Source organism: Trichomonas vaginalis, chromosome I, assembly GCF_026262505.1.
Source record: "Trichomonas vaginalis G3 chromosome I, whole genome shotgun sequence".
Classification (NCBI taxonomy): Eukaryota; Parabasalia; order Trichomonadida; family Trichomonadidae; genus Trichomonas; species Trichomonas vaginalis.
This window is the reverse complement of record NC_067203.1, coordinates 18,702,647-18,728,199: the sequence shown is the minus strand read 5'-3', so window position 1 is coordinate 18,728,199 and position 25,553 is coordinate 18,702,647. Positions and strand designations below refer to the sequence as shown.

General features: G+C 30.9%; 15 protein-coding genes across 15 annotated transcripts, besides 2 other annotated features; 8 read left to right on the top strand and 7 right to left on the bottom strand.

The window, feature by feature from the left end:
- Window positions 1-44: 44 nt before the first annotated feature.
- Window positions 45-1,190, top strand: TVAGG3_1009540 (MAP kinase protein; the record flags this gene model as incomplete). Its single annotated transcript, XM_001330709.1, has 1 exon — window positions 353-1,135. The coding sequence occupies one exon, from the start codon at window positions 353-355 to the stop codon at window positions 1,133-1,135; it is 783 nt and encodes a 260-aa protein (XP_001330745.1).
- A 94-nt stretch (window positions 1,191-1,284) lies between these two features.
- On the bottom strand, window positions 1,285-1,862 carry TVAGG3_1009530 (uncharacterized protein; the record flags this gene model as incomplete). The annotated part of the gene is made up of 1 exon (XM_051254529.1): window positions 1,390-1,713. One exon carries the CDS (start codon window positions 1,711-1,713, stop codon window positions 1,390-1,392), a length of 324 nt encoding a protein of 107 aa, XP_051080103.1.
- Window positions 1,863-2,125: 263 nt separating this feature from the next.
- On the bottom strand, window positions 2,126-3,600 carry TVAGG3_1009520 (VPS9 domain family; the record flags this gene model as incomplete). The annotated part of the gene is made up of 1 exon (XM_001330708.1): window positions 2,164-3,183. One exon carries the CDS (start codon window positions 3,181-3,183, stop codon window positions 2,164-2,166), a length of 1,020 nt encoding a protein of 339 aa, XP_001330744.1.
- Window positions 3,601-4,486: 886 nt separating this feature from the next.
- On the bottom strand, window positions 4,487-5,097 carry TVAGG3_1009510 (uncharacterized protein; the record flags this gene model as incomplete). The annotated part of the gene is made up of 1 exon (XM_001330707.1): window positions 4,708-5,097. One exon carries the CDS (start codon window positions 5,095-5,097, stop codon window positions 4,708-4,710), a length of 390 nt encoding a protein of 129 aa, XP_001330743.1.
- A 1,114-nt stretch (window positions 5,098-6,211) lies between these two features.
- Window positions 6,212-6,418: a mobile genetic element.
- A 3,380-nt stretch (window positions 6,419-9,798) lies between these two features.
- Window positions 9,799-17,051: a mobile genetic element.
- TVAGG3_1009490 (organellar and viral DNA polymerase type B) lies at window positions 10,027-11,643 on the top strand (the record flags this gene model as incomplete). The annotated part of the gene is made up of 1 exon (XM_051254528.1): window positions 10,027-11,643. The coding sequence occupies one exon, from the start codon at window positions 10,027-10,029 to the stop codon at window positions 11,641-11,643; it is 1,617 nt and encodes a 538-aa protein (XP_051080102.1).
- TVAGG3_1009480 (organellar and viral DNA polymerase type B) lies at window positions 11,709-12,680 on the top strand (the record flags this gene model as incomplete). The annotated part of the gene is made up of 1 exon (XM_001330706.1): window positions 11,709-12,680. The coding sequence occupies one exon, from the start codon at window positions 11,709-11,711 to the stop codon at window positions 12,678-12,680; it is 972 nt and encodes a 323-aa protein (XP_001330742.1).
- Window positions 12,737-13,312, top strand: TVAGG3_1009470 (organellar and viral DNA polymerase type B; the record flags this gene model as incomplete). Its single annotated transcript, XM_051254527.1, has 1 exon — window positions 12,737-13,312. The coding sequence occupies one exon, from the start codon at window positions 12,737-12,739 to the stop codon at window positions 13,310-13,312; it is 576 nt and encodes a 191-aa protein (XP_051080101.1).
- On the bottom strand, window positions 13,368-14,150 carry TVAGG3_1009460 (uncharacterized protein; the record flags this gene model as incomplete). Its single annotated transcript, XM_001330704.1, has 1 exon — window positions 13,368-14,150. The coding sequence occupies one exon, from the start codon at window positions 14,148-14,150 to the stop codon at window positions 13,368-13,370; it is 783 nt and encodes a 260-aa protein (XP_001330740.1).
- Window positions 14,250-14,510, bottom strand: TVAGG3_1009450 (uncharacterized protein; the record flags this gene model as incomplete). Its single annotated transcript, XM_051254526.1, has 1 exon — window positions 14,250-14,510. One exon carries the CDS (start codon window positions 14,508-14,510, stop codon window positions 14,250-14,252), a length of 261 nt encoding a protein of 86 aa, XP_051080100.1.
- TVAGG3_1009440 (uncharacterized protein) lies at window positions 14,556-14,984 on the top strand (the record flags this gene model as incomplete). The annotated part of the gene is made up of 1 exon (XM_051254525.1): window positions 14,556-14,984. One exon carries the CDS (start codon window positions 14,556-14,558, stop codon window positions 14,982-14,984), a length of 429 nt encoding a protein of 142 aa, XP_051080099.1.
- TVAGG3_1009430 (uncharacterized protein) lies at window positions 16,161-16,583 on the top strand (the record flags this gene model as incomplete). Its single annotated transcript, XM_051254524.1, has 1 exon — window positions 16,161-16,583. One exon carries the CDS (start codon window positions 16,161-16,163, stop codon window positions 16,581-16,583), a length of 423 nt encoding a protein of 140 aa, XP_051080098.1.
- Window positions 17,052-19,325: 2,274 nt separating the features above from the next.
- On the bottom strand, window positions 19,326-19,850 carry TVAGG3_1009410 (uncharacterized protein; the record flags this gene model as incomplete). Its single annotated transcript, XM_001330700.1, has 1 exon — window positions 19,326-19,850. One exon carries the CDS (start codon window positions 19,848-19,850, stop codon window positions 19,326-19,328), a length of 525 nt encoding a protein of 174 aa, XP_001330736.1.
- An 811-nt stretch (window positions 19,851-20,661) lies between these two features.
- On the top strand, window positions 20,662-20,958 carry TVAGG3_1009400 (ubiquitin-related modifier 1 (Urm1) ubiquitin-like (Ubl) domain-containing protein; the record flags this gene model as incomplete). Its single annotated transcript, XM_001330699.1, has 1 exon — window positions 20,662-20,958. One exon carries the CDS (start codon window positions 20,662-20,664, stop codon window positions 20,956-20,958), a length of 297 nt encoding a protein of 98 aa, XP_001330735.1.
- Window positions 20,959-21,018: 60 nt separating this feature from the next.
- TVAGG3_1009390 (armadillo (ARM) repeat-containing protein family) lies at window positions 21,019-22,296 on the bottom strand (the record flags this gene model as incomplete). Its single annotated transcript, XM_001330698.1, has 1 exon — window positions 21,019-22,296. The coding sequence occupies one exon, from the start codon at window positions 22,294-22,296 to the stop codon at window positions 21,019-21,021; it is 1,278 nt and encodes a 425-aa protein (XP_001330734.1).
- Window positions 22,297-22,873: 577 nt separating this feature from the next.
- TVAGG3_1009380 (amelogenin-related protein family) lies at window positions 22,874-25,539 on the top strand (the record flags this gene model as incomplete). Its single annotated transcript, XM_001330697.1, has 1 exon — window positions 22,874-25,129. One exon carries the CDS (start codon window positions 22,874-22,876, stop codon window positions 25,127-25,129), a length of 2,256 nt encoding a protein of 751 aa, XP_001330733.1.
- Between the last annotated feature and the right edge of the window lie 14 nt (window positions 25,540-25,553).

The window sequence follows — 25,553 nt, the reverse complement described above, 5'->3', positions numbered from 1 at the left end:
ATCCCTGCGTGTAAAATTTATTTGATTTAAATATTCATAAAATTTGTGAATGGAAGAAGATAACGATGCATCAGTGGAAAACTTGGGTAAACAAATCTTAAAACGTTATGAAATCATTAAAAAAGTAGGAAAAGGAGCATACGGCATTGTCTGGCGTGCTCAGGATAGAGTGACAGGTCATTTAGTCGCACTTAAAAAAGTTTTTTGAGCATTCCAAAACGAGATCGATGCACTACTCACATATCGTGAAATCACTCTATTGAGACAATTAAAATCGCATCCTTTTATTGTCGGATTATTACAAGTTCATCGCGCAGAAAACGATCTTGACATTTATTTAGCTTTCGAATTCATGGATACGGATGTTCACACTGTAATTCGTGCTGGAATTTTACTTGATGTTCATCAAAGATATATTTTTTGGCAACTTTTATGCGCATTGAAATTTATTCATTCAGCTGGTGTTATACATCGAGATCTAAAACCATCTAATATGCTCATAAAATCAGATTCCACAATAAAAGTTTGTGATTTTGGTTTGTCGCGTTGCATCAATGACATGCATAAAGATGAGCTTCTTACAGATTATATTGCCACAAGATGGTATAGAGCACCAGAAATCTTATTTGGCTCATCGAAATATGGTCCTGGAATTGACATGTGGGCAGCAGGCTGTATTCTAGCTGAATTAGTGGGAGGACGACCTTTATTCCCTGGAGCTTCTACTATGGATCAGCTTGAACGTGTAATCTCATTTACAGGAATGCCAAATAAAGAAGATATCGAATCAATGGGTTGTCAAATGGTTGAAACAATGCTGGGGAACTTGACATTTTCTAGGCCACAACTTGTTTTAGAGGAAAGGCTTTCACATGCCGATCCAAACGCTATCGATTTAATTAAAAAGCTTTGCTCTTTTAATCCTAATAAAAGACCATCAGCAGAACAATGCTTAGCACATCCTTACTTAAAAGACTTTCATTTTGAAAGTAGAGAAGTTTCTTCTTCAATTAAAGTTAAAATGGCTTTATGCGATGCGAACAAACATACAATTCGCGAATATAGAAACCAAATTTATAAAGAAGCAGTTACGAGTCCAGAAAGAGGATTATTAAAGAAGAAAGGAGAAAAATAATCTAATTACAACATGTGATTAACACATAATACACCTGCAAGACATATGTATTCAGTAATGCTCATATGCAAATTATTCTTTTGTTTGAATTTATTGAATAAAAAAAAATTAATTAGTAATATTAACTATATTTATGTAATTACAAACATATATTTCATACATAATGCTCTCCAATAAGTGCTATCATTATTATTTCGATTATGAAAATTTTTGGATAGATTTTTTGAAGTAAAATAGAATTTCCCTTGCCAACATTACCATCTAATAGCTTGTATATTCGGCATTGATTCCAATTCTAAGTCATCTTTTATTAACGTATTGTCTTCTTCGAATTCGAACCAAACTGCATCGTATGGCTGTTCTGGATTCTGTAAAAACATTTTTTCGGGGGTTTCTTCAAAAGATCGTAGATTTTGGGTTCGTTTGAATGTAAATGCACTTTGAGCATTAGTATCTCTTTCTCTTTCAGTATTCTTAATGGCACCAAGGGGCGTCCTGTTCCTAGCAGGATTGAGTTTTGTTGGTGCTGCATTTCTGGCATATGGATTTTCAATTCTGTTAACGAATCTCGATTGCATACAATGAACAAAAATGAAGAAAAACAAAGACTTTTATAATCAACAACACAGATTTTGCTGATTCAAATACCTTAATTCAAGTCAATTGCAATGTTTAACAAATAATTTCATATATGATTCATGTAAAATGCTTTAATCACTGTAAAATCCCCAACACTATACATAAACTAAGATTTCTCTCATTTGTTTGCCATGAAAGCTTTAAATTTCAAATCACTGTTTCATTCAAAGCAAGCAGCATAATGACTCAAAGCTCTTATTAGACTATTAAATATAGTTCAAAATGGAAACCATTCCCAGTCATCTATTTATAAAAGATATCAACATTGAAAGAATTCCAATTTAATAACATATACCTCTCAAATTACATGGTATAATTTGTTTCAAAAGAAAAATAAGAACATTTAAAACACACAACAGAAATTTTTTTAAATTAAAAAACAAAAATTATTATTTTGCCTTTTCCTTCAGCTCAGCAAGATCGACTCTTCTTACATGTTCGATCAAAGCTTCGATGTTGGCAGTAGCGTACTCAAAAGCCGGCGAAAGGCTGTTTTTCGGTGCATATCGCGAGATGAAATCTGCGACGAAGTAAATGTCAGGGATATCAGAGGCCATAAGTATACCGAACAACAGGGAGAAGAGGTCGTCGAAGCAAAGAAGAGACCTAACATCCTCTAATTTTGCATCAACGCCTCCGAGGCGTCGAATCAAAGCGCCTTTCTGAATTCCGATCAGACATTTGTGTATGTAGTAAAGTGAATCGATCGGATTTGACTGGAAAATGGTCTGGGAAAGAAATTGAGCTGCAGCAAGGAAGAAAGGGTCTGATCGGAAATACGAGCTGATGGATCCTGTTATTGGAAGCTGTACAAGCTCTGTAGGGATAGTAAAGAGAAGAACAGGGATCTGTTTCAGATCTTCGATCTTTTGATAGTCGGAATCGTACTTTGGAGCGAATAGTTTCTCGCATCGTTCGTAGAATCTATTGAAAATGGCCCTTACGAGAATTAAAATGCAACATGTCTGCTCATCTGAATCTAATTCATCTTCTGGAACGAAATCGTCACAGAAATCCATGATTTCTAAGACGAATTCATTTGTATTCTCGGTTTTGAGGTCAGATTTGAACAATTCGTCGATTTTGCTCTGATATATTGACTGGGGGTTGAATAAAGCTCGAGAAAATGAAATTTCATCTTCGAGTTCACGAAAATACATTAGTTCTTGATCGAGACGAGATTTACCTTGCTTGATTAGATCGATTAAAAACGAATGGAAAGAATTCTTCCAAACAGGCTCTTGAAATTGTGCAATTTGCGCAGCAAGGCGTTTTGTATATGCTTGAAAGTATTTAAGCGTTTTCTCTTCGTGAGCTATACTGTCAGGAAATGTAATTTTGAAAAAATTATCTTTAAGACGTAAAATTTTCGATGAAGGAATGACATTCCCTGAAAATAAGTTGTACATAAGTTTAGAATTTGATCTCAGATCTGTCAAAAAGCCGAATTTTTGCGAAAGAATCTCAATTTGCTGCACTCTTTCTTTTCTATACGAAAATATATACTTTCGGACAACAAGGTTATTCTTTTGATCATCATATTGTAAAAATAGTGTTTGAGGAAATGGCATTTGCGATAAAGAAATAATTTGATCTTGTAGATCATTCATTTGTGATTCGAGGGTTTTTATATGCGATATTAATGCATCTGCACATCGACTATGAGTTCCTTCACGTTTAGCCTTGAATTGAGAAGTCGAAACTCGAACTCTGAGTGTTAAATTTTCCAAATAACCACATAATTGGGCATTTATAAGGCACCAATCTTCATATGTGGTATATTTTTTCGATATTCTATCTGAATTACTTGATGGATATGATCCCCCCGACATCTAAAAAGTGACAATTTATTAATCGCAATTCCGATTGACATTTCATAGTTTATACGAGCACATTTGGTTTTTGAGATCTTTGGACTATGAAAATTCACTTTATAGAGAGATGAAGAAAAATTGAATTGTTTATGATGACATTTGACAAAAATTCAAATCGGAATAATTTCTTTAATAAAAGATGTTAAAACACTTGAAATATGCAATTTTCCCGGGAGCAGAAAGCAATACACTATTGATTAGTTGCCAATCTTGATTTGGCAAAATTGTTCATTCAAATTGTCACTTTTTCAAAATCATTACAAGCATTAGATTTTTGAAGAATAAGTAGTATATATACCGGATCCTATGACCATTTTTGCAAAACGAATTTTTACAAGAGTGAGAAAATAACCTAAAATATATGATTTTTATAAAGAAATTGCCTCAAAATACACACTATTATTAATTTTCTAAAGCAAAATTAACATAAGTGTAAAGATTCTAAAGCAACTTACATGAAATCATAAATATTTTAAGCAATTTTATCACTATTGTAGAAATTAAGGAAATTCATTGATTTTCATAAAGAAATTGTCAATATATGAACAAATTTCTCGCTATTGTAATAAATCAATGAATATGATAATAAAAGGGTAAAATAGCCCCCTTTTATTAATGTTTTGCAGAAATGGTCATAGGAATCCGATAGGTTAATTAAAAAATTCTTCTGAATTATTAATTAACCATAAAGCCTCCTTAAAAATTATAGGGGCTAACTACTTCCATCAGTTTTTAAGTGATAAGACAGTAGAAAGGAAAACATATAACACAAATACAAATAAAAAAATTAAAAAATAAAAAAATTAAAAAATAAAAAAATTAAGTTTAGTTTTTTTAACGGTCAGTCAGTCAGTTGGTGGATTAACGGATTTCTTTGAAAACTGTTCTGGAATTGCCATACATCGTCATCCAACCATGACACCATTTGAAGAGCATTACATAAACCCGTTTTGCAGGGCGGGCTTCCTCATTTTCTTGGTTTCTCCACTCTTGGAACATGTTTTCACATGAGGCAAAAAAGAAATTGTCTTCTGGGGTACCAATTACTGTAATCCTTTTTCATTTTTCAAAGAAGTCCTGGTATGCCACATATTCACGTTGTTTCATCTTCTCTTCAAGTTCATCAATGAGTTTTTGGTATCCATCTGGAACTCTGATATCACCACAATGAAGTCTGATATTACCACACTGAACTTTGATCTCGTCTTTCGGAGTACTTAATAACCTCTTGAGTATGGTATTTTCAAGGTCTGCTTCTTGATGCAGGATGTGAAGGATCTCATTGCTCTTTTTTAAGTCCTGGTACTCATGGAGTGAGACTTCAATTCTTCTTGGGGGTTCTCCACCACAACGCATTCTATGGAATTTGGAAAAATCGGGGAGTCTTTCAGGGGTTGCACTAAGGCTTTTACCTTCCTTACTTTCGCCGCACGCGAGGACTTCCGACATTGTGGAAATATGAAGTGACATAAAACGGTTAGCGAATCTATTCAAAAATTTTATAAATTTTTGAAATTGCCCGTAAGAATGAAGTAAGAAAAAAATAACAATAAAATTCGAAAAAATGATAGTTTTTTTCTTCTGAATTTTTTCTGAATTGTTTGGTTAGTCATCAGTCAGTCAGTTGGTGGAGGTGGATAGAAGTTTGAATAGAGTGATGAGAGAAAATGTTCAAGGGTAAAAACAAAGACTCATGTTGAATTGTCTTCTATATTTTTTGGGAAATAATTAATTTTTTTAAAAATGTTGAAAGATGACAAATATTCAAAATTCTAAACCATATAAAGATTATTTAGATATTATCGAACAATTATATATAATAAATCATGAGAGTAACTTAGGAGAAATTGCAGCAAAAGTAAAAATTATTTTATTTGATAAATATAAAGTTTTTAATATATCTCATACCGAAATGGCTCACCAAAAAGGTGACATTTTTGGCGCCAATAATTTGATTTTTCTGATTCTTTCTATTTAGATATATTTATTTAATATTCATATTCCTTTATATTGCCTCATATTATTTCCCATTTTTAATCATATTATACAAATCTTTAATAATTTTTAATGTTTTGAGCTTCAAAATCTTGTTCTAACTATTTTCATTCATATATCCTAGAAAAAATTAAAAAGTTTTTTAGAAATAAAAATGTTTGTATGTAAAGTATTGAAAATATTCTAGATGAGAAGACATTCTCCAGAAGAGATTGATATTGATTGGCTTTGTGAAGCCATCACAAAATCAAATAATGGAGTTAAGTTAACTGATATTTGCGCGAAAGCTAAAAATAATCATGAAGGCAGAGTTATATATAATCATACTATCTTAAAGTATTCTAGAAATTCCAAAATTAACCGAAATATAACTGTACAGAATTACTATTTTCGAGATAAAATTCATATGGAAATACTAATTCATAACGCTTTATGTTATATAAAATTTAATTTGTAAAAATTTCAAAATAAATCAAATTTAACACAATGAATATAACTGCAATCGAGGTTTTTGACGATTGATTCTTACGAGAAGTTTTCCAAACTTTGAGTTAATGTCAAGACATTAACTCAAAGTTTGGAAGTCTAATAAGGGGAATTGTAGGCTATGAGGTACTGATTATATATCAGTGCCTCATAGCCTGCAATTCCCATTAGAAATCGGAGAAACTTTGTCCGCATAACTTATGATGCGGACAAAGTTTCTCCCATTTCTACTTAGAATGAAAGGGCAAGAGGTATATAGGTACACTATATATCTCTTGCCCTTTCCTTCTTACCTAAAGACTTCCAATCTTATTTTTTTTCCAATTTTTCCCCTAAATTTAAATCTTATATAATATAAATAAAATGCATAATATCAATCACAAAAATTAATGTTTATTTTTTTAATTAAAATTGCCGCGCAATTTAAGGTTTTCTGTCACTTTTTGTTAGCCATTTCGGTACGAAACAATAAAGTTTTTAATATATATTCATTTAGAAATTTTATTCTGAAGATTTTACTTGAATGTAATTACAAATCAAAAGAATTGTATGCTCAACTATATCATTTATTAAATCCATCGGATAAATTAAATATTAAGGAAGATTCAACTTTGGGAAAAATAATAATAAATGATAATATTCAAGAGTTTAGAAATTATATTGTAGAACATAGTTTACCAGGTATGCTTTCTTTTAATTCTTTTACTTTAACACCACTCGAAGCATGTTGCCATTTTGGTGCACCAAATATATTTTATTTCATATTAAATCTACCTGATGATATATGTGAGGATAATTATATTACAGATAAATGTTTAGAACAAGCAATTTATGGAAGAAATACAGATATTATTAATGAATGTCTGAAAGAGTGTGATTGGACTACCGATTGCGTTGATTTGATGGTTGGAACACATTTTCACAATTTGCTTGAATGGGTTCTCGAGAATCACATGATTCGTCCAAGTAGACATGCAGAAATAATTGCCTTATCCCACAATTTGCCAGCATTCTTTCTTTTATTTCAAAAAGGGTATGACACTACTCCAATAGAAAGAGTGTATCCAATAGCAGCAGATATAATTCTAATGGGATATGCTTTTGACTTTATTTAGGTCAGTCAGTCAGTTGATGGGAAAATTATATTTGATTTTTTATTTGATTTGAAATATGACAGAAGATTATAGTGATCTTAAATGGGTGATCAAAAATTTATGGGAGCTGAATAGTGAATATGACATGTACTTATTGATACCTTATATACATAACATTCTATTTGAAAAATATAAACTTGCAACACCTCTATCTTTTTCAACAGATCTTGAGCAAATTGTTCTTAGATATCGTTATAAATTAAGATTTTTATATAAAAAATTATGTGATATAATATTTCCAGTAAATTGGATATCACTTCGAGATGATGATAATGATATAACAAATATGATTATGAATGATAATATTGATGCAATGAGAGATTATCTTTTACAGAATGACAAATTACCAAACACCATGTATTTTAGTATTTTGTATTTTGGAAATGGACTCGAAGCTAGTTGTAGAATGGGTGCTGTAAATATATTTTATTACTTACGCAGTCATCCTAGATATAGTTTCATCCCAATTAAAATACAACATTTATATGATGCAATAGTTGGGAAAAATGATGACCTAATTGGATATTGTATAGAACGAGTTCCAACAATTAATGTTACTAGTGTTCAACTTAGTATTGAAACACATAATCATCAATTCTTTGAATATGCTGTAAAATTATTCGAAACAAACCCGAAGAAAGTTTCTTCGACTACTGGTATTTTCCCAATAAAATTATATCTTACAACTATTAGAGATTCTTTTAATTTAGTAGCATTGGATATATTATATCAATATGGTCAACTTCAAAAAATATTCAAATTGATCCAAATTTCATGAATTATGTAAAGACATTTGCTAATACAGTAATGGGTCGAATTGTATATAAATATATTAAATATCTAATGAGTAAGTAGTGAGATTAATTTTTTTAAATTGATATTAAAATGACAAAAAAAGATTATTCTTTACCTTATCGAGATTATATAAATCTTTTCAATGAATTATTTACAATTAATGAAGAAACAGATTTATATGATCTTGCACAAAGAGTAAAAGATATATTATTAATTAAATATAAAGTTAACCCACCTTATAGATTTACTTCTTTTATTGAATCATTAGAAATGTATAACTATAAGGCAAGAGATTTATATTTTATACTATCTTGTTTAATTGATGATAAAGAACCGGTTTATCAATGTCGAATACTTGATGAGTTACAAACAATAATTTTGTATGATGCAATTGAAAATTTTCGAGATTATATTTTCAGACGTGGATTACCTGATAAAATTTATTATTATTCATTTGGAAATTTGACGCCACTTGAAGCTAGTTGTATATTTGGTTCAGTAAATATATTTTATTTCTTACTGAATAATTCAAATCTGAGTTATGATGAACTAATTACTACTAAATGTTTAAAAAATGCAATTATGGGAAGAAATATAGATATAATTAATGAATGCTTAAGATATGTTGATTTTGATAAGGAATGTATTGAAACAATTATTCAAGCACATTTTCATGATTTGTTTGAATTTGTTATAAGTCGAGCTAGATTAAATTTTAAATTTAATCCAAATGATTATATATTTTCTATATTTCATTTTTTGAATTTAAATGCAGTGTTTTTATTGCATAAATATGGTTACGATATTTTCCCATGGTGTGCTAAATTTCCACAAACAATTGAAATAATTAATGATACAAATTTTAAAGATTTTCATATTGATATCCTTTTATATGCAAGTCAATCAAATGATTTGGAATTTTTCAAATATATATTTTATAATTATCCACATCATCCTAAAAGTATAAGTGAGACATTAAATAATGCATTTGAAAAAAATATATGGGATGTTGTTGATTTTTTAATTTCAGAGGATATTGATCTTAATGCTCCAGATTTTAAAGGACATTTACCTATTGTTGCAGCAGCTGCATCTTCAAAGAAAAATTATGTTATCAAACTTGTAGAAAATGGTGCTAATCCTAATCTACATAATAAAGATTTTTGGGAAAATGTTACTACATATTTAGATTATCACAAAGATGCAGACATATTAAAAAGATTATATGAACTTGGACTTACAATTGTAACATATCCATTTGACTTTTGAAAAGTTTATTTCAAAAAATAAACTTTTCAAAAATTCTGAGGACCTATAAAAAATTGAATGAAATTATTAATGATGAGCAATAAAAAGAGCTGCAATAAGTTTTTTATTCATTTTGTTTTCTCGACTAAAGGATTGAACATGCAAAGTTCTAATTGGTGTAGAAATAGGTGTTTTTTCAGCTGTTTTAACTGGGGTTTCTACAACTGTTTTAACTGGGGTTGGAACTACTGTTTTCACTGGAGTTTGTACAAATGTTTTTTCAGCTGTAATAGCAAATGTTTGTACTACTGTTTCTACAGCTGTTTTAACAGGGGTTTGTACAAGTGTTCGAATTGGCGCTTTAGTTGCTGAAGGTCTCCATAAACAACAATCTGGATAATGTGGTCCATGTATTTTATCAGTCCAAATATATCCTGGGTATCCCTCCTCCTCACAAGTATTTCTATTATCAAGTTAGTATCCCTAAGTTGCGTACTGTGGCACTGCGCGCCTCCGTACACGACTTAGCGGTTTTGACACTTTACGAAACCATAACACCAACTTAACCTTAAATATTTACAAAACCGTCTGATACATAAACGACTTCACCAATGACTTCACTAACGAATTCACTACCGTCCTCACTAAATAAAAAATAACCTTATTTTATTTTTTAAATTTTTTATTTCATTGTAAAGACATGTCTGACTACATTTACTATGACTCTTTCCCAGAACGTTTCCGTGAGCTGTTTAAAACTCAAGTAAAACTGAGAAACATGCATTTTAACAAAGATAGACCCATTGACGATGAAAGAAACCCTGAATATATTACAATCCCATATGACGCAAAGTTCATTGCATACATTCCTTATGGAACATTACTACATCAGCTCTTGAAGGAGAACTTTATATCAGAGATAGAAGCAAATGCTGCAGGTATTGTTGAAATGCACTATGACTTCTTCTTGACAAACATAAAGAATCTTACTGAAATAAAGATGTATGATTTAACAGAATATGAAGGCTTAACGATGTCAGATGTAAAGAAAGGCAAACCAAAAAAGAGACCATATAGAGATGAAAGCACACTGACAAATGACCAGAAAGCCATTTTGGAAGCTCTTAAGCAAACAGGAAACCCAGCACTTATAGAAAGCTTTTGGAAAGATAATGGTGAAAAGAAGTTTTATAAGAAGAGAAGCGGTCAGTTCTGGAAGTATCTTTGCACATTACCTATAAATCTTGAACGCTACCAAATCTTCAATGAACTGAACAAAAGAACTGCAACACTTATGACAGAAGATAACTGCTTCGTTTATGCTTGCATTCAGGCTGGAGTAAATGAAGAAACTATTGACCACATGAGAGAAGTCATTCGTGTTAGAGACTTTCCTCAAAGTAAAGTACAAGAAATTTCTGACGCAACAGGTATAGCATTTAATGTTACCATTGGTTACTTCAATGACTCAAGACATAATGAAATAAAGAGATACATACCAAAAGAATGTGAAACTGTTCGAACTATTGACTTACTTCTTGTTGAAGACCACTACATGCTAAATGAAAGATTACCAATGACAACATATTTCATTCGCAACTATATAGAAATCTTGAAGGAGTGTGGTGGAATGAACATTGAGAAACAGATGAAGATTTATACAAAGAGAGAGAACAAATATGTAGTTCGTTATGATAGAACAACACCGTTATGGGATGTTATGAAAACATTGTGGGTGTGCAAATATTTCGAACCTATTTCTTATGGAGAACTTTTCACATATACGACTGACTTATATAAACAGAACCTTGCACCATTTAAAGATTTGACATATGCTCCAAAGTATTGTGTACAACTGAAGAAGAAAGCCGAGTCAAAAGAAGTAAATAAAAATAAGTGCAAGTTCATTCCTGAGCACGTTTTCTTTGCTGACTTTGAGTGCAGTACTGATGGAGTTCATAAAGCCTTTAACATTTGTTATGACAGTGAAGATGGTTCAGTGAGTGAAAGCATTTGGGGTCAGAACTGTGCAACAGAATTTTTGGAGCGACTTCCTGACAAGAGTTTAATATATTTCCATAACCTCAGTTATGACATAAACTTCATCTTAAGACACATGACAGAAGTGAAAGGAACTCCCATCATTAAAGGTTCACGAACAATGCAAATAACTGGCTTATATAAAGGAAGGGCAATTATTATAAAAGACTCTTACAGTGTTATAAATAAGAAGCTTAAACTATTTCCTGCTATGTTTAACTTACAAACAGGACCGAAAGAGTATTTCCATACAACTACTACAGCAGTGTTTTGTTAGCAAATGACAACAGAACTGGTGTCATTTCTGAAGCGTGTAAGTTTATCCAGGATGCGGATACATTCATGAAAAACATAGATTTAATCGAAAACTGCAGAATAGATGAGAACCACTTCGACTTAGAAAAGTATAGCACATTCTATTGCAAACAAGATGTAAGAATTTTAAGAGAAGGATTTGTAAAGTTCAGAAATGACTTATTAAAAGAATTTGATTTAAACGTTTATGACTACGTTAGCATTTGTTCAATTGCTAACAAATTATTTGAGAACAGAGTGTACTTCCCGAATGGAAATTTATATGACCTCTCAAATAAACCAAGAGAGTTTATTTCGAGATGCATTCAAGGTGGAAGATGTATGTTGTCAGATAACATGAAACAAAAGAGCGAAAAGAAACTCATTGCTGATTTCGACGCTGTTTCATTATATCCCTCAGCTATTGCGAGACTTTATACTTTAGAAGGAATTCCAAAGGTTATGAAGAAAGAAATGTTAAGCACAGAGTATCTCATGAGACATTTATTCGATGACGACCAAAAGGAACCCATTGGTGAAAAGTTTATGTCTGGCTTCTTTGTTCTCATTAAGATAACAGAGATTGGAATACATAGACACTTTCCTTTAATAGTTTGTGACCCTGAACTAAATCCAGAACTTAACGTTCCCAGAAGTTCAAACACTTGCTGTTTAATGTATGTTGACCATATAACATTACAAGACCTCATAAAATATCAAGGTGTCAAATGTGAAGTGTTGCAAGGATACTATTACGATGGAAACAGAGATATTAGAATAAGAGATGAAGTAAAGAAGTTGTTTGAGTTAAGGTTAAAGTATAAGAAAGAAGGAAATCCTTTGCAAGAAAATATAAAACTCATTCTGAACAGTATTTATGGCAAAACTATTCTATCTCCTATTGAGTCAAAAATAACCATAGTAAATGACAAAGATGCTATAAGATATGCCATCAGAAACTACAACCATATAGTGAAGTTCGAAGGTTTGGATGGTTCAGATAAAACTATTTCAAGCTAACGAAAAGCATTTGCAGACACTTTAACTTCTGTCCACTTGGTGTTAACATTCTGTCTATGTCGAAGAGAATAATGTGTGAAGTATTCTGTACTGCTGAGGACTTAGGAATGGACATCTTTTATAGCGATACGGACAGTATGCATCTCTACAATGAAGATATCCCTCGTTTAGCTGAAGAGTTTGAGAAACGTTATGGAAGAGTTCTCATTGGTAAAAACCTTGGTCAATTTCATTCTGACTTCGCAGAAATAACACCTGGAAAACAAAGTTTAGCATACAAGTCAATATTTTGTGGAAAGAAGACTTACATAGACTTACTCACGAATGATTTAAATGAAGTTGCATTTCATGCACGTTGTAAAGGTGTAAAACAAGACGTTCTTGCTTTAACAGCAAATGAAATGTTTCCTGACTCTGTTCAGTGTTTCTATGATGAAGATAAAGGTTTAATGGTTCCGCAAGGAACATATGACAAAGACTCTGAGTTCAGTTTAATGAAACTTTACAAAGCACTTCATGATGGTCAAGAGATTGGATTTGACTTATGTAAGTCATGTCAACCTTGCTTTGAGGAGAAGTTTAACTTCTCAATAACGACTAAAACAAGCTTTATTCGTAAGTTGAAGTTCTGATGTCATTTATTTTTGTCAGCAATGAGGTCATTCGTGATAAAAATAATGAGGTCATTTACAATACAGCTATTGTAGAGTTTAAGAGTTGTGCTTCAATATAGAGACAGTCCTTATGGTCTGGAGGTAGCAAAACAGGTGCTTTATGGTCATGAGTGGAGAACATGTCTATCCAAAACTCACGATTGAAGCCAGTAAGCTTGTAATACTTAGGATTTGGTAATGGTGAATTTCTTGTATGACCAATGAACTCATTTTCAACTCCTTTACTTAGGTTTGAATATAATATTGCTTGTTTTCTATCCCAAATACCTGGAAATCTAATTTCGGAAAATTCATTTTTCCTCGGAAGCATTGCATCATAATTGAAAACATTCTTGAAATCATCACTTGGTTCAGAGATTTGAAATCTTATACGTAATGGATTTTCTTTCTCTTTAGCGACTTCATTGAATGGTGAATATATAACAAACTGACAGTCATGAGTTCCATCTTCATTTTCATTAAATTCATAATGAAAGTCTATAAGTTGTGGCTGACTACCTTCTTCTTTCAGTTGTGCAAGAAACTCACGTAAAGGCTGTAAAGTTTGTACTTCAATGTTGAACTTTTTCTCAAACATCTCATTAAATGAAATCATACATTGTAGCAATGTTGTATCGTCTTTAAAGTATTTGTATATGTGAATGTTTTGGGCGCTTAAAGACTGTTCGTCATTTTCTATCTCGACTTGAAGTATAAAGTCAACCTTTCTGAAAGCACGTGTTATATACATAGATGTTATGCCAATGTACTTCTCTTCATTTATGTTCACAATCCAGTCTGTTGGAAACTTAAACATTACTCATTTCCCCTTTATTTTAACGTCAGGGTTTTCACTACTGAACGCAACAGATAAAGGTATTTGTCTATACATTTAATTCGGATAAAAATAAACCATTTACTCTTTCTTTGCTTCAGCTTCTTTAGCTTTTGCTTCAGCTTCTTCTCTAGCTTTTTTCGCCAGTAGTCTTGGGTTCTTTTGTCTTCCAGCAGCTAATGCAGCAAGTTGTTTTTCACTAAGTTTTCTCTTTGGTCTCTCTGGCTTTTGTTCTTGTTTTTGTTCCTTCAGTTCGGATAAAATTTGCTCGCGAATTTCTTTCTTCAATGCTTCAACATCTATGACCCCTTGGGTCTTGTCCGTAGGGCTTGTCTGAGTCATTTGACTGCAGATAAAAAACAAAATTAAAACTTTAACCGATGTAAAATGAGCTTGTCAAAATCAGAGCGAGAGTCTATTATATTAAATGACGCAAGAGGAATACAACATCCTTTCTATTACGTAAGTCAGAGTAAAGATGGTAAAATATACGTAAGAAAAAGAAAGGTTCCATTAGCGAATGCAGAAAGTGACAGTATTAAGGTGCATGGCACTGAGGGTGAAGCCCATGTTAAGCCTTCTATTCAAACTGAAAAGTCAATAGAACCAGAAGAAAAGAAGCCAGATGTACTTTCAATAACGAACCAAGAGCTTATTGCAAAGTTCGTGAATTTCATTGAAAAACAAACCGAGTCAAAGAATCCTGACCCGCCAGTGAAAGAAGTTGAGACAAAAGAGAATGTACAGTTCATTGAAAATGTCAAGAAACAACTTCCACCACGAATGCCAAGAAGAAGAGTGAGAATAATGAAGTAAATAGATATTTTTATCTGAAGTAAATACATGCAGAACGAACAGTTAAACGAATTTACTCCAGCAGAGCATATTCATCAGATTCGCTCATATTTCGATATCATAGACAATGCAGTTCAAATTGGTGACACTAATAGAAAATATTCTGACGCAAAGATTCCATCACAACCTGGAACTGCTAAAGATAACACATGGGTAACATTCAATCTCTCACCTCCTGGTGAAAATATGTTGGACCTTTACAATACATTCATTACGTATAAAATGGAAGGTCAATTTATTGTAGATAAAGAAATTGGTTCAGGTTCCAATAAAACAAACCCACCAGGATTTTGGATTGGTTTCGATGACGCTTTCTATGCAGTTGCTGGATATCAAATCCTTGCAAATGGTCGTATCGTATATTCTCAGACAACGCAAGAGAAGAAGCATATATAACTTCAAACTCACAAACTACCGAACAAATAAAGAAAGTAGATGTTTTCTCAAAGACTCGACATGAAGATGTATGGAGTCATTCGGGAACATGCAGAACAGGACAAATTGTTAGTGGTCCAATTACAGCAGGAAAATCATTTGATTTTAAGCTTCGTTTAAGAATTCCTGTTAGAGATTCCTTCCATTAGAAGCTATTCGATTTATTCCAGCTTTTGCAGGAAACATTCAGCTTAAAGTAAAGTTCAGTAGCGACGCCTTACAATGCACATCTATATCTGTAAATGATATCATTGCTTTCAATCCAACTCTTAAAGTTGCATTTGCTTCAGATTCAAATCCACCGACAAATAAATTTGTTCCATGGAATGAACCATTCACTATGATAACGAAGTCAGTAGAAGCTAGTGGAACAGTTACTATTACAACTGTAACCCAGCAACTATTTCGAACAAAGATGGATTTTAATGAATGTTTCATTCATCCAAAGTCATTCTCTTTAGACCTAACATTTATACAGAACTTGTAGAACATTATACAAACGAGGCTTTATGTTTTCCTGTTAAAGTTATGGATTGGATTCCTATGGACGGTTCATTCTCAAAGAATACAGATAGTTCAAGTGCAACATTTACAGCAGCTTATACGCCTATTAATGTTAAAAGTATTTGGGCACTATTTAGAAAGAAAGACAACTATTATGTTAATTTTGAGAACCCTAAGTTTAAATATCTTCAGCTTTCCATGGGAGCTTATGGAAATATGCCTGCAGAACCTGAAAAATCATATGGACCTGTATTTTATGAAATGGTTGCGAACGCTTGCAATACAAACAATGATATGATAGGATTTAATGAAGATGTTATGAGGTCATTGGTGGATGATGGTAGTGTGGAACATAAATGGGATAGCTATGACAACACACATTTCTTATGTGGTTTTCCAACAGAAGTGGACTTTTGCTTCCAGCAAGGTCAAACATCTACTGCTCCAATAACATACAAATTGTCTGTTAAAGGACCTATTGAACTAGCAACTGAAAACGTACCAAAGCCACTTATTGGATTTATGAGGGATTGTTGCTTTGCCATTCAGGTGCGTGCTAATGGCATCCCCATAATAAGATTAGATGACTATAACTTAGCCACGGACGACAGTGAGGAATAAAGGATGAATGTTTATTTTTAAAGCTTATAAACGAGTTCTTCATCAAGCTCTCATGAACCTTCACCATCTATGAAACAAACTTTACCAAACGATTATGGAGCACCTATTGAATATTTCTTACGAGCTGCACAATGGCAAAGAGCAGTCTCACCAAGGTTAGGTGTTCCACCAGCTCCTGTCAAAAATAGCATTTGGTCAAGTCCTTATATAAAATATGGTCTCCCACTAGGTTTGCTAGCTACAGCAGTAGCAGTTATGATGTTGAAAAGAAATAAAGCAAATGTTGTAAATAATACTGAAGTAGCTGAAGTTAAACAAACTCCAACGCCTTCACAAGCAAAACCTTCAATGACTCCTGAACCTATGGAAGTACAAACTCCTGTTCAAAAGTCAACTCCTAAACCGACTCCAACATTTAAACCAGAACCTACTCCTCAAATAAATCGTAAAACTCCTGCGTTTCCTTACTGAAAAAATAACGTTATTTTTATTTAAGGATACCCTTACGTGTCAGATTTTTTGCGCATACGAAGAAGTCATGCTAGACATGAGCTATAAACCTGAAATTTTAGCAACATATTTAAAACTTTTTAAACTACAATACACTTTAATATTCAAGAACAAAAATATTCTTTTTAGAAATTACATAATTATTTTATGTGAAATCTATATAAAAACATATTTTGCGAGCGTAACTTTTTTCTTTATAAGCACCTTATATGACTGATAAACTGTGAAGGCACATAATTGTTAATTCATAGAGTTGATATGTTTCCAAAATTGAGAGGAAATTTGAAAATTGAATACCCTTTCAATTCAATTTTCAAAAGATATCAGCTCCTTCAATAATTGAAGGACGATTTTGATCATTTGCTCTTAAAACAAGTATGCCATGGAGAAAAAAGTTACGCTCGCAAATCTGAAATATAACTATCATATAAAAAAATTAAATTTCTAATTTTTTACTCTATAGATATTATTGGCCACTTGTGTAATGCATAAAAGTTTATGTCATATGCATACATTTGGAAGTATGGGAGACGAGGGAAATTACTTCTATGAGGCACTAGGATTTTTAAAAATTTCTCTATCGGACTCACCATTCAATTTCTCGAAAATTAAAAAAAATCAATAATAGCTAAAATGTATTATGCATAACAAATTTTAATGTTACACGGTATTTTTTGAACTTCATGACATGAATTTTCTTTATATTATTTTTTTTTTGGATTTTCTATGATTTATGCGATAGGCTGGAACAACATTGTAAGTGCAATGATATCATTTATAGAGAAATCTAAAACTTCAGCATTCAGAACTCGCAACCACAAAAATATTCATTTGCTAAGTAAGTAAAGTTGATTAAGTTCGACACTTAGCTTTTATACGTAAAACCAAGTGTGTATTGTTATTTCTTGTTAAATTATTGAGAAAAAAATAAATTGTAAGAGAAACGATACTGATTATTGAAATAATATTGAGGGTAGCTGCAGATTTCTTCATTAACATGCCGGAAATTTGTTAATCTTGGTTTTCTATCATAAAATCTGTCGAAGAATCTAAAAACGGAGATATGAAATAGAGATCATGTAAATCTAGAGTATCCTGTCAGAAAAATAGACTAAGCATGTAACCCTTTTTTGGTCATAAACACTTTTTACCACTTAGTCATACAGATGATCATTAAATTTAAACGAGCACTTTTTGTCAGAATTTATTCTTTTACAAAGACAGAAGATTTTAGTATTATTTAATATTAGTGCTGTAGCAAAATTCAAAAAACGGTGAAAATTCAGTGAATTTTTGAATTCACATTTTTTTCGACATTTTTCTTGATATATCCATGCACATTAAGAACACAGCTTTGATACGCTTAAAAAAGCATATTTCATATGAAATTGTTAAAGAAATAAACAATTTATATAAAAATTGCACTTATGGGCAGTTTAGATATATAATTTATATATAACATATATACAAATCCATAGACAAAGTGCAATAACTACAATGTTGTAGAAAATTACAGCAGAAATACTGACTTTTTGAAGGATAATAAGAATTCTTCTAAATGTTGTATTTTTATAATTTGATTGATTTTTTTACTATTTCATTAATCTTTTATGAATAATAATTATTTTTAATATATGTGCTATTAAAATTTCAAATTTTGACTAATATATCTAAGTTATCTGAACGAAACATTTAGAAAATATCATACTTACATTGAAATAGCAAGTAGAGCATATTAATAGCAAGTTTCTTGGCTTTATATCTATCATCTATTGTTGTTTGATCAAACAAAATTCACTCTATTATATGGTGTCAATTAATTAAAACAATTTTTAATAGTTATTTATTTAGTGCGAATAAGTGCAAACTCATAAATGAATAACTTAATAGTAGAAATGAATTATCTGATATAAATCTCACATTTTGTCCATCAGAAATACTTTAATTGCATACGCATAACTATTAGTAATACGTCTGGAGTGTCAATTAATAACAATCCCACAACAAGTAAAATTCAGATTTTTATTAAACTTATTTTTTCCTAAAAGTTTTCTCAAATTACTATATATACATATGTGGATAAAATAATAGTAATATTGTAAAAAATTAGATAATTTTTTTTATTTGAGAACCTCTCAAAAGTTCATTCAATTTATCAATTGTTTCAGTTTGATGTATATTCATTTCTGGAGCCTAAAACTTTAGCAATCATGACAATATCATATTCTCTTTCTAACTACGCAATGTAAGGGTATCCTTAATAAATAAATTTTCAAACATTTCTTCTTTTTGATTATCATCTATTTTATCTTCATAATGATTTTCTTTAATTGAATTATATAAATTTTTAAATAATAATAATTGATGAATATATTCTTCAGCATCATCATGAGAATGATATATTATGGGAACTTTAATTAGTTTCTTTATTGATTCAAATGTTGAGTCTGTTGGTTCTCCTGTTTTATTAATATAAACTAATAAATGACAAAAAGGATCATATTGTGATATTTTAATAATTTCTTTTAAAACAGATAATGTTTTACCTTTGTTTTGTTGTCCTATTGCAGCTGTTATTGAATTATAATAACATTCAGAAATAGGTATTTTTTGTAATAATTCTCTTTCTAAATTTCCTTTATTTTCATTTAAAGCATCTTGAATTTGTTTATCAATATATTCATCATAATTCACATGTTCTTTTGTTTCTTCTTCCTCTTCTTCAAATGATAAACTTTCATCTTCATCTTCAAACATTTTTTTATTTTTAATTTTTTAAAAAATGCGAAAATTCTGGGTGAAAAGAAGAATTCAAACTACTTCAAAAAATATAGAACCCGTGAAAAGAGAAAGTGTAGAAATTAATAATAAAACTCAAACACCTGTTTATGAAAAACCTATTTATCCACCTCCACCAACTGACTGACTGACCATTAAAAAAACTAAACTTAATTTTTTTATTTTTTTAATTTTTTTATTTGTATTTGTGTTATATGTTTTCCTTTCTACTGTCTTATCACTTAAAAACTGATGGAAGTAGTTAGCCCCTATAATTTTTAAGGAGGCTTTATGGTTAATTAATAATTCAGAAGAATTTTTTAATTAACCTATCGGATTCCTATGACCATTTCTGCAAAACATTAATAAAAGGGGGCTATTTTACCCTTTTATTATCATATTCATTGATTTATTACAATAGCGAGAAATTTGTTCATATATTGACAATTTCTTTATGAAAATCAATGAATTTCCTTAATTTCTACAATAGTGATAAAATTGCTTAAAATATTTATGATTTCATGTAAGTTGCTTTAGAATCTTTACACTTATGTTAATTTTGCTTTAGAAAATTAATAATAGTGTGTATTTTGAGGCAATTTCTTTATAAAAATCATATATTTTAGGTTATTTTCTCACTCTTGTAAAAATTCGTTTTGCAAAAATGGTCATAGGATCCGGTATATATACTACTGAAATAGATATAAAAATGCCTAGTAAATTAATTGATAATATTTTGAAATGATTTTAATATTTCCATTAAATTTGAGAAGAAACAAAATTTTTCAGGATGTCTGAGCTTGATATTTCCATCGAATTTGAGGGAGGCCTTGAGCACGATTTCAAGGCACCAAACGGCCTCAAGGAAAAGGTTCCAGCTGGTATGAAATTAGAAGAATTACCAGCTCTTCTTTCCAAGAAATACCTCGATCCATCCAAGCCAACAAGATTCCTTGCAGAAAACGGTCACTTATTGCCAGGTATCCTCGTCATGATTAACGATGCTGACTCTGAAATTGACGGAATGGACCAAAAATTATCATCTGGCGATCATATCACTTTCATTTCTACACTCCATGGTGGTTAAACAATATTAGAGTAATAGACAGAATTCTAAAAAATACTATTCTTTAATAAAAAAATATTTTTAAATATATTCTTCAAATTTATCAATTTTCGTCAGAAATACATCCAGCAGATCAGTTAAGTACTTGTCATCTGTTGACATATAGATGTCTTCGAAAATTGAATAAAATTTTTGAATATGAATTAAGAAATCAGGATTTGTATCTGATATTCTAATAACAGTATCAATAATAGCAACAATAACATCTGTCTCACCACTCTCTGCAATTGAAATTACTTCATCAAAGATATTTTGGAAAAAATCAGTCATCAGTTCATTGTATGTTATATATCTCATACTAATAGCAATGTTTGATGCTAGTTCTTTCTTGATTTCATAACAAGATAATGAAAAAATTTCAAATATAACTTTTTCAATTTCAGTGTTATGAATTAATCCAAAATAGTCTTCACTGGAATATAGATGCGAAAGGAATAGAGCAATCTTATGTATTTCCTCTTCTTTTCCAGAATTTTGAAAAATATTTTTTAATTTTTCAAAATTCAGAGCTGAGAAGAAGTTTTCAGGAATTTTTCTGTATGGTAAAGATAATTCAATGCATCCAATTGAAATTTCCAAAAAATTATTTGAGATATTTTCAAAATTTTGTGTTATGAACTGTAGGATTCTTGTATTCGCTGCTTTGTAACAATGTACCTTAGATCTCTTCATTAAAATGAGAAAAGAAGGCAAAGAATTTTGATAAAAATTAAGATCAACGATAAAGTATTGTAATATCTTGAGGAGATCATTAACACAATCAGTTGTTTCTGATATATGAATCAACATTGTTGAAATCAATTCTAAATCATCAATTTTTTTCAATTTCAAAATTGTTTCGTAAAAAGAACATAAGAAGCAATGATCGAAAGTGTTCATTTGCGATAGGACATTAATTGCAATTCTTTTACATTCCGTATTCATGGAAACAAAGAAAAATAAGATTGAATCATAAATCTTGAAATGAATGAGTGCGTCTTTAAGCACATTACAATCTTTAGCGAAATAATTAATTTCACGGATGATACTTTCATTGTTTTCATAAATTAAATCTTTGATTGCTTCAAAAAATCCGGAAAAATCGAAAGATGCTATATCTTCAAGGTTGAAATTCTGAAATGAAGCCAATATGTTATGGGCAAGTTCTATTTTTTGATTTAGAATTTGTGATTCGTTGAATAAGTGAATCTTTTGTTGTATATTATCAAAATCTACATCTGTTACAGGCATTTCAGTACAACATAAGTCCGTTTCATTGAGACTAATGACATCGAGCTGGCTTTCTTTATATTCATCCATTCAAACTTCTTGTTACAACATCATTTTAGAAATCAGACATAATTCATCTGTGGTATGCCATGTAAAGTTTCTCATGAATTCTACTCTGCGAAACAAACTTATTTGGAAAATCCAAGCGATGGAATATATTTAATAAGACAGTACAGATAAGGATACAATACTCACACTGTCGAATTATCAAATTACAGTAAATTAAAATCCTTTGTTTCAGATCCTCCAGTTTCGACCAAATAATTCATATCGTCACCGGTCAAAAATATTTTATTTTTTTAGCTGGTGTTTGGCCCTAAGTATAATATAGTTTTACCTTTTTAATTTTGATAATTGTAAAGACCGTTGGACAATTGAAATCTGAAACAGAGGGAATTTTTTTACAGTAAAATCTTTTTACTAATATAATGTAACATATAATAAAAATGAACGTTAAAACATTTCAAACGCTTTGATAAATAATTGATAGATCGAAATTTGGATCTGTCAGCTAAACTATATATTTTTAGTCAGAAAATTTTGTAAACGTTATTCTTAATTTTCAGTTGTCATTTCAATTTTAAAATTTCGAAAATCCATTAAAATTATGATTTATATTGAGTCAACAATAAGCACTTTAATTTCATTTAAAATAACTGGTGAAACGACATTTACCGCTGGTTCATATATTGCGGTTTTTCCTTACCAAACTGAAGGATTCACATTTCGCGATTCAAATAATAAAGAAATCACAGAATTTCCGACAACATTTCAGAAAGATAACTCATTCACAGTTACACCTTCTGAAGATCAGACAAATACTAACCTGAATTTAGCTGTTGCCCCACTTTTTACTGATTGCCCATCAGTTCGATACGTTCTTACTGGAATCTTTAACTCTGATGATAGATCTGGATATTATAACACTGCTATTTGCTATGCATTTTTCCCTCTTTTAGATTCCGATTTTGACTTAAAATTTGATAATGTATGGTATTCTGAAGGTACTCTGTCGTACATTACAGATAAAAGTACAACTCCGACAAGTGTCGTGTCAAATATTGATGTTAACTGCTCAACAATTACAATCAAAATTAAAGATGTGAATCAGAACGGAAAAATTGATATATCTGCCTTAAACATCAAACTTTATCAGATCGGAGACTTCGAAAAACCAGTTACTGGCGAAATTGTAATTCATGTTCCTCCAAATGCAGTATTTGTTGGAAAGGACATCGAGAGATTTCAATACGAATCAGATGCTACACTTGTAGATACAGGAATTTTCTACAATAAAACAAATATTTTTGTAGTCAAAGCTAGATGCGAGCAACCTTCCACTCTTTTGTACAGCGTTACACTTATTAACCCACATATTGACTGTTCCAATCTCAATGTTGAAGTTGTGAAAGAAGATGCGTCAACAATTTTTGCAGATGCAGATTATGACTACAATGTTGACAATTTTTCAACGATTTGCCACATATTCACTTCTCCGCATGTTATGAAATACAAAATGATTTCGTATTCTTTTAATAAGATTTATGATATTTCCGGAAAAACTTTTAATTTTAATATATACGATACTGCATACTCGTACATTAACAGGACCATTTTCTTATACTCTGGCGAAAAACCTGACAGAGGTGTCAAATTTGGTCTTGAATCAGCAGAAATTATAGAACCTGCATCATCAATGACACATGATAAGGAAACTAAAGCATTTCATGTCTATGGCGACATACAAAGAAATGCAAAACCAGCAACACGTTATTATTATAATGGCAATGATCAAATTAATTATCCTGATGGAACATATCAATTAATAGTTCAGAAAGAAGGAAGAACATTTACATTCCAGAAACGTACATATGCTATCTTTCATAATGGAAAATCATTCACAGGAAAACTTAATGGAGTTGATGTTTTGGGAACAACAGGGCATTACGTATTTAACTTCACTGATGATTATGCTCCTATGACGGTTACTCCACTAAATACTGCTCATGTACTCAATTTGACTGTTTTCCAATATGATAAAGGTTTTGGTTCAACTACTCGAGATATCATTGTTGTTGCACCTAACCATCCTCAGTACTTTACAAGCTCACCATCAAAGAACTTCGATGATACTCCAACAAATTTGAGTTACCATAAAATGCATAACATTGGATATTATGTTTTCGCTTCGTCATCAATGGCTGTAGATATCAAGCAAGATGGTTCATCACCTCGTGGGCATTCTTATCCATACGAGGTTTATACCTTCAATAACTTATATCATAATACAGCTATTGAATATTACCAACACAGTGAAGATAAAAAAGCCTCTAATAAGTTTACTTATAGAACAATCACAACAAATGAACCAGATAATAAAGAGATTTATGGATTGTTCGTTGGACCACTATCATACACCGATCTTAAGTATTCCAGGACAGAGCGAGAAGGACAACAAGTTGTATATATTTATGGAACAAAGTATACTCCAAAGGATGAAATGTACAACCGTTATTCCAAAGTTAATAAAGGAATTATCGCTGTGTATGTTTTGGCACCATTTGTATTTATCTTTTTAGCGCTTTGGATCTGCCGTTGCTGGTGGAAAGAAAATTGCCATTCAAATTCGAAAAATGATTCATCGAGTAGTTCATCTTCTAGTAGCTCATCTTCATCTAAAAAGAAACAGTATCCACCTCAAAATAACCAGTATCCTCAAAATAACCAGTATCCTCAGTATGGCCAATATCCACCACAAAATAACCAATATCCACCACAATATGGTCAGTATCCACAACAAGGATATCCTCAATACGGACAATATCCTCCTCAACAAAATAAACATGAACTTACGCCCATATGACATGGAATTTATTTTTTTAAAGATTAATTTTCAATGATATTCCATGTTATTTATTAAGATTTTGAAATAAAATTAGTTCTGTGCATGTGAATCTTGAATTAATTTTTGAATGGCACCATCATAAATAATTAATAATCATATTTAGAGCTTATGTTATGATAAACTTGTATTAATAGTGTTTCAAGTTGGATAAACAATTCCCAATATTTGGACTATATTACAAAACATGTCAAGAGTATTATAATTGTTTATGCACGCTATTGATTTTATATCAATTTTTGAATTCCTACAACTCGTCCTGTCACTTATTATGAAAAAAATTATCATACTTATCTGACAAAATAACTTAATTGGTAGGTTTTCCAAGCTTCTCAAAAGTCAGTAATAAAAAATTAATAAATTGTTTATTTAAATCTTAATTTAT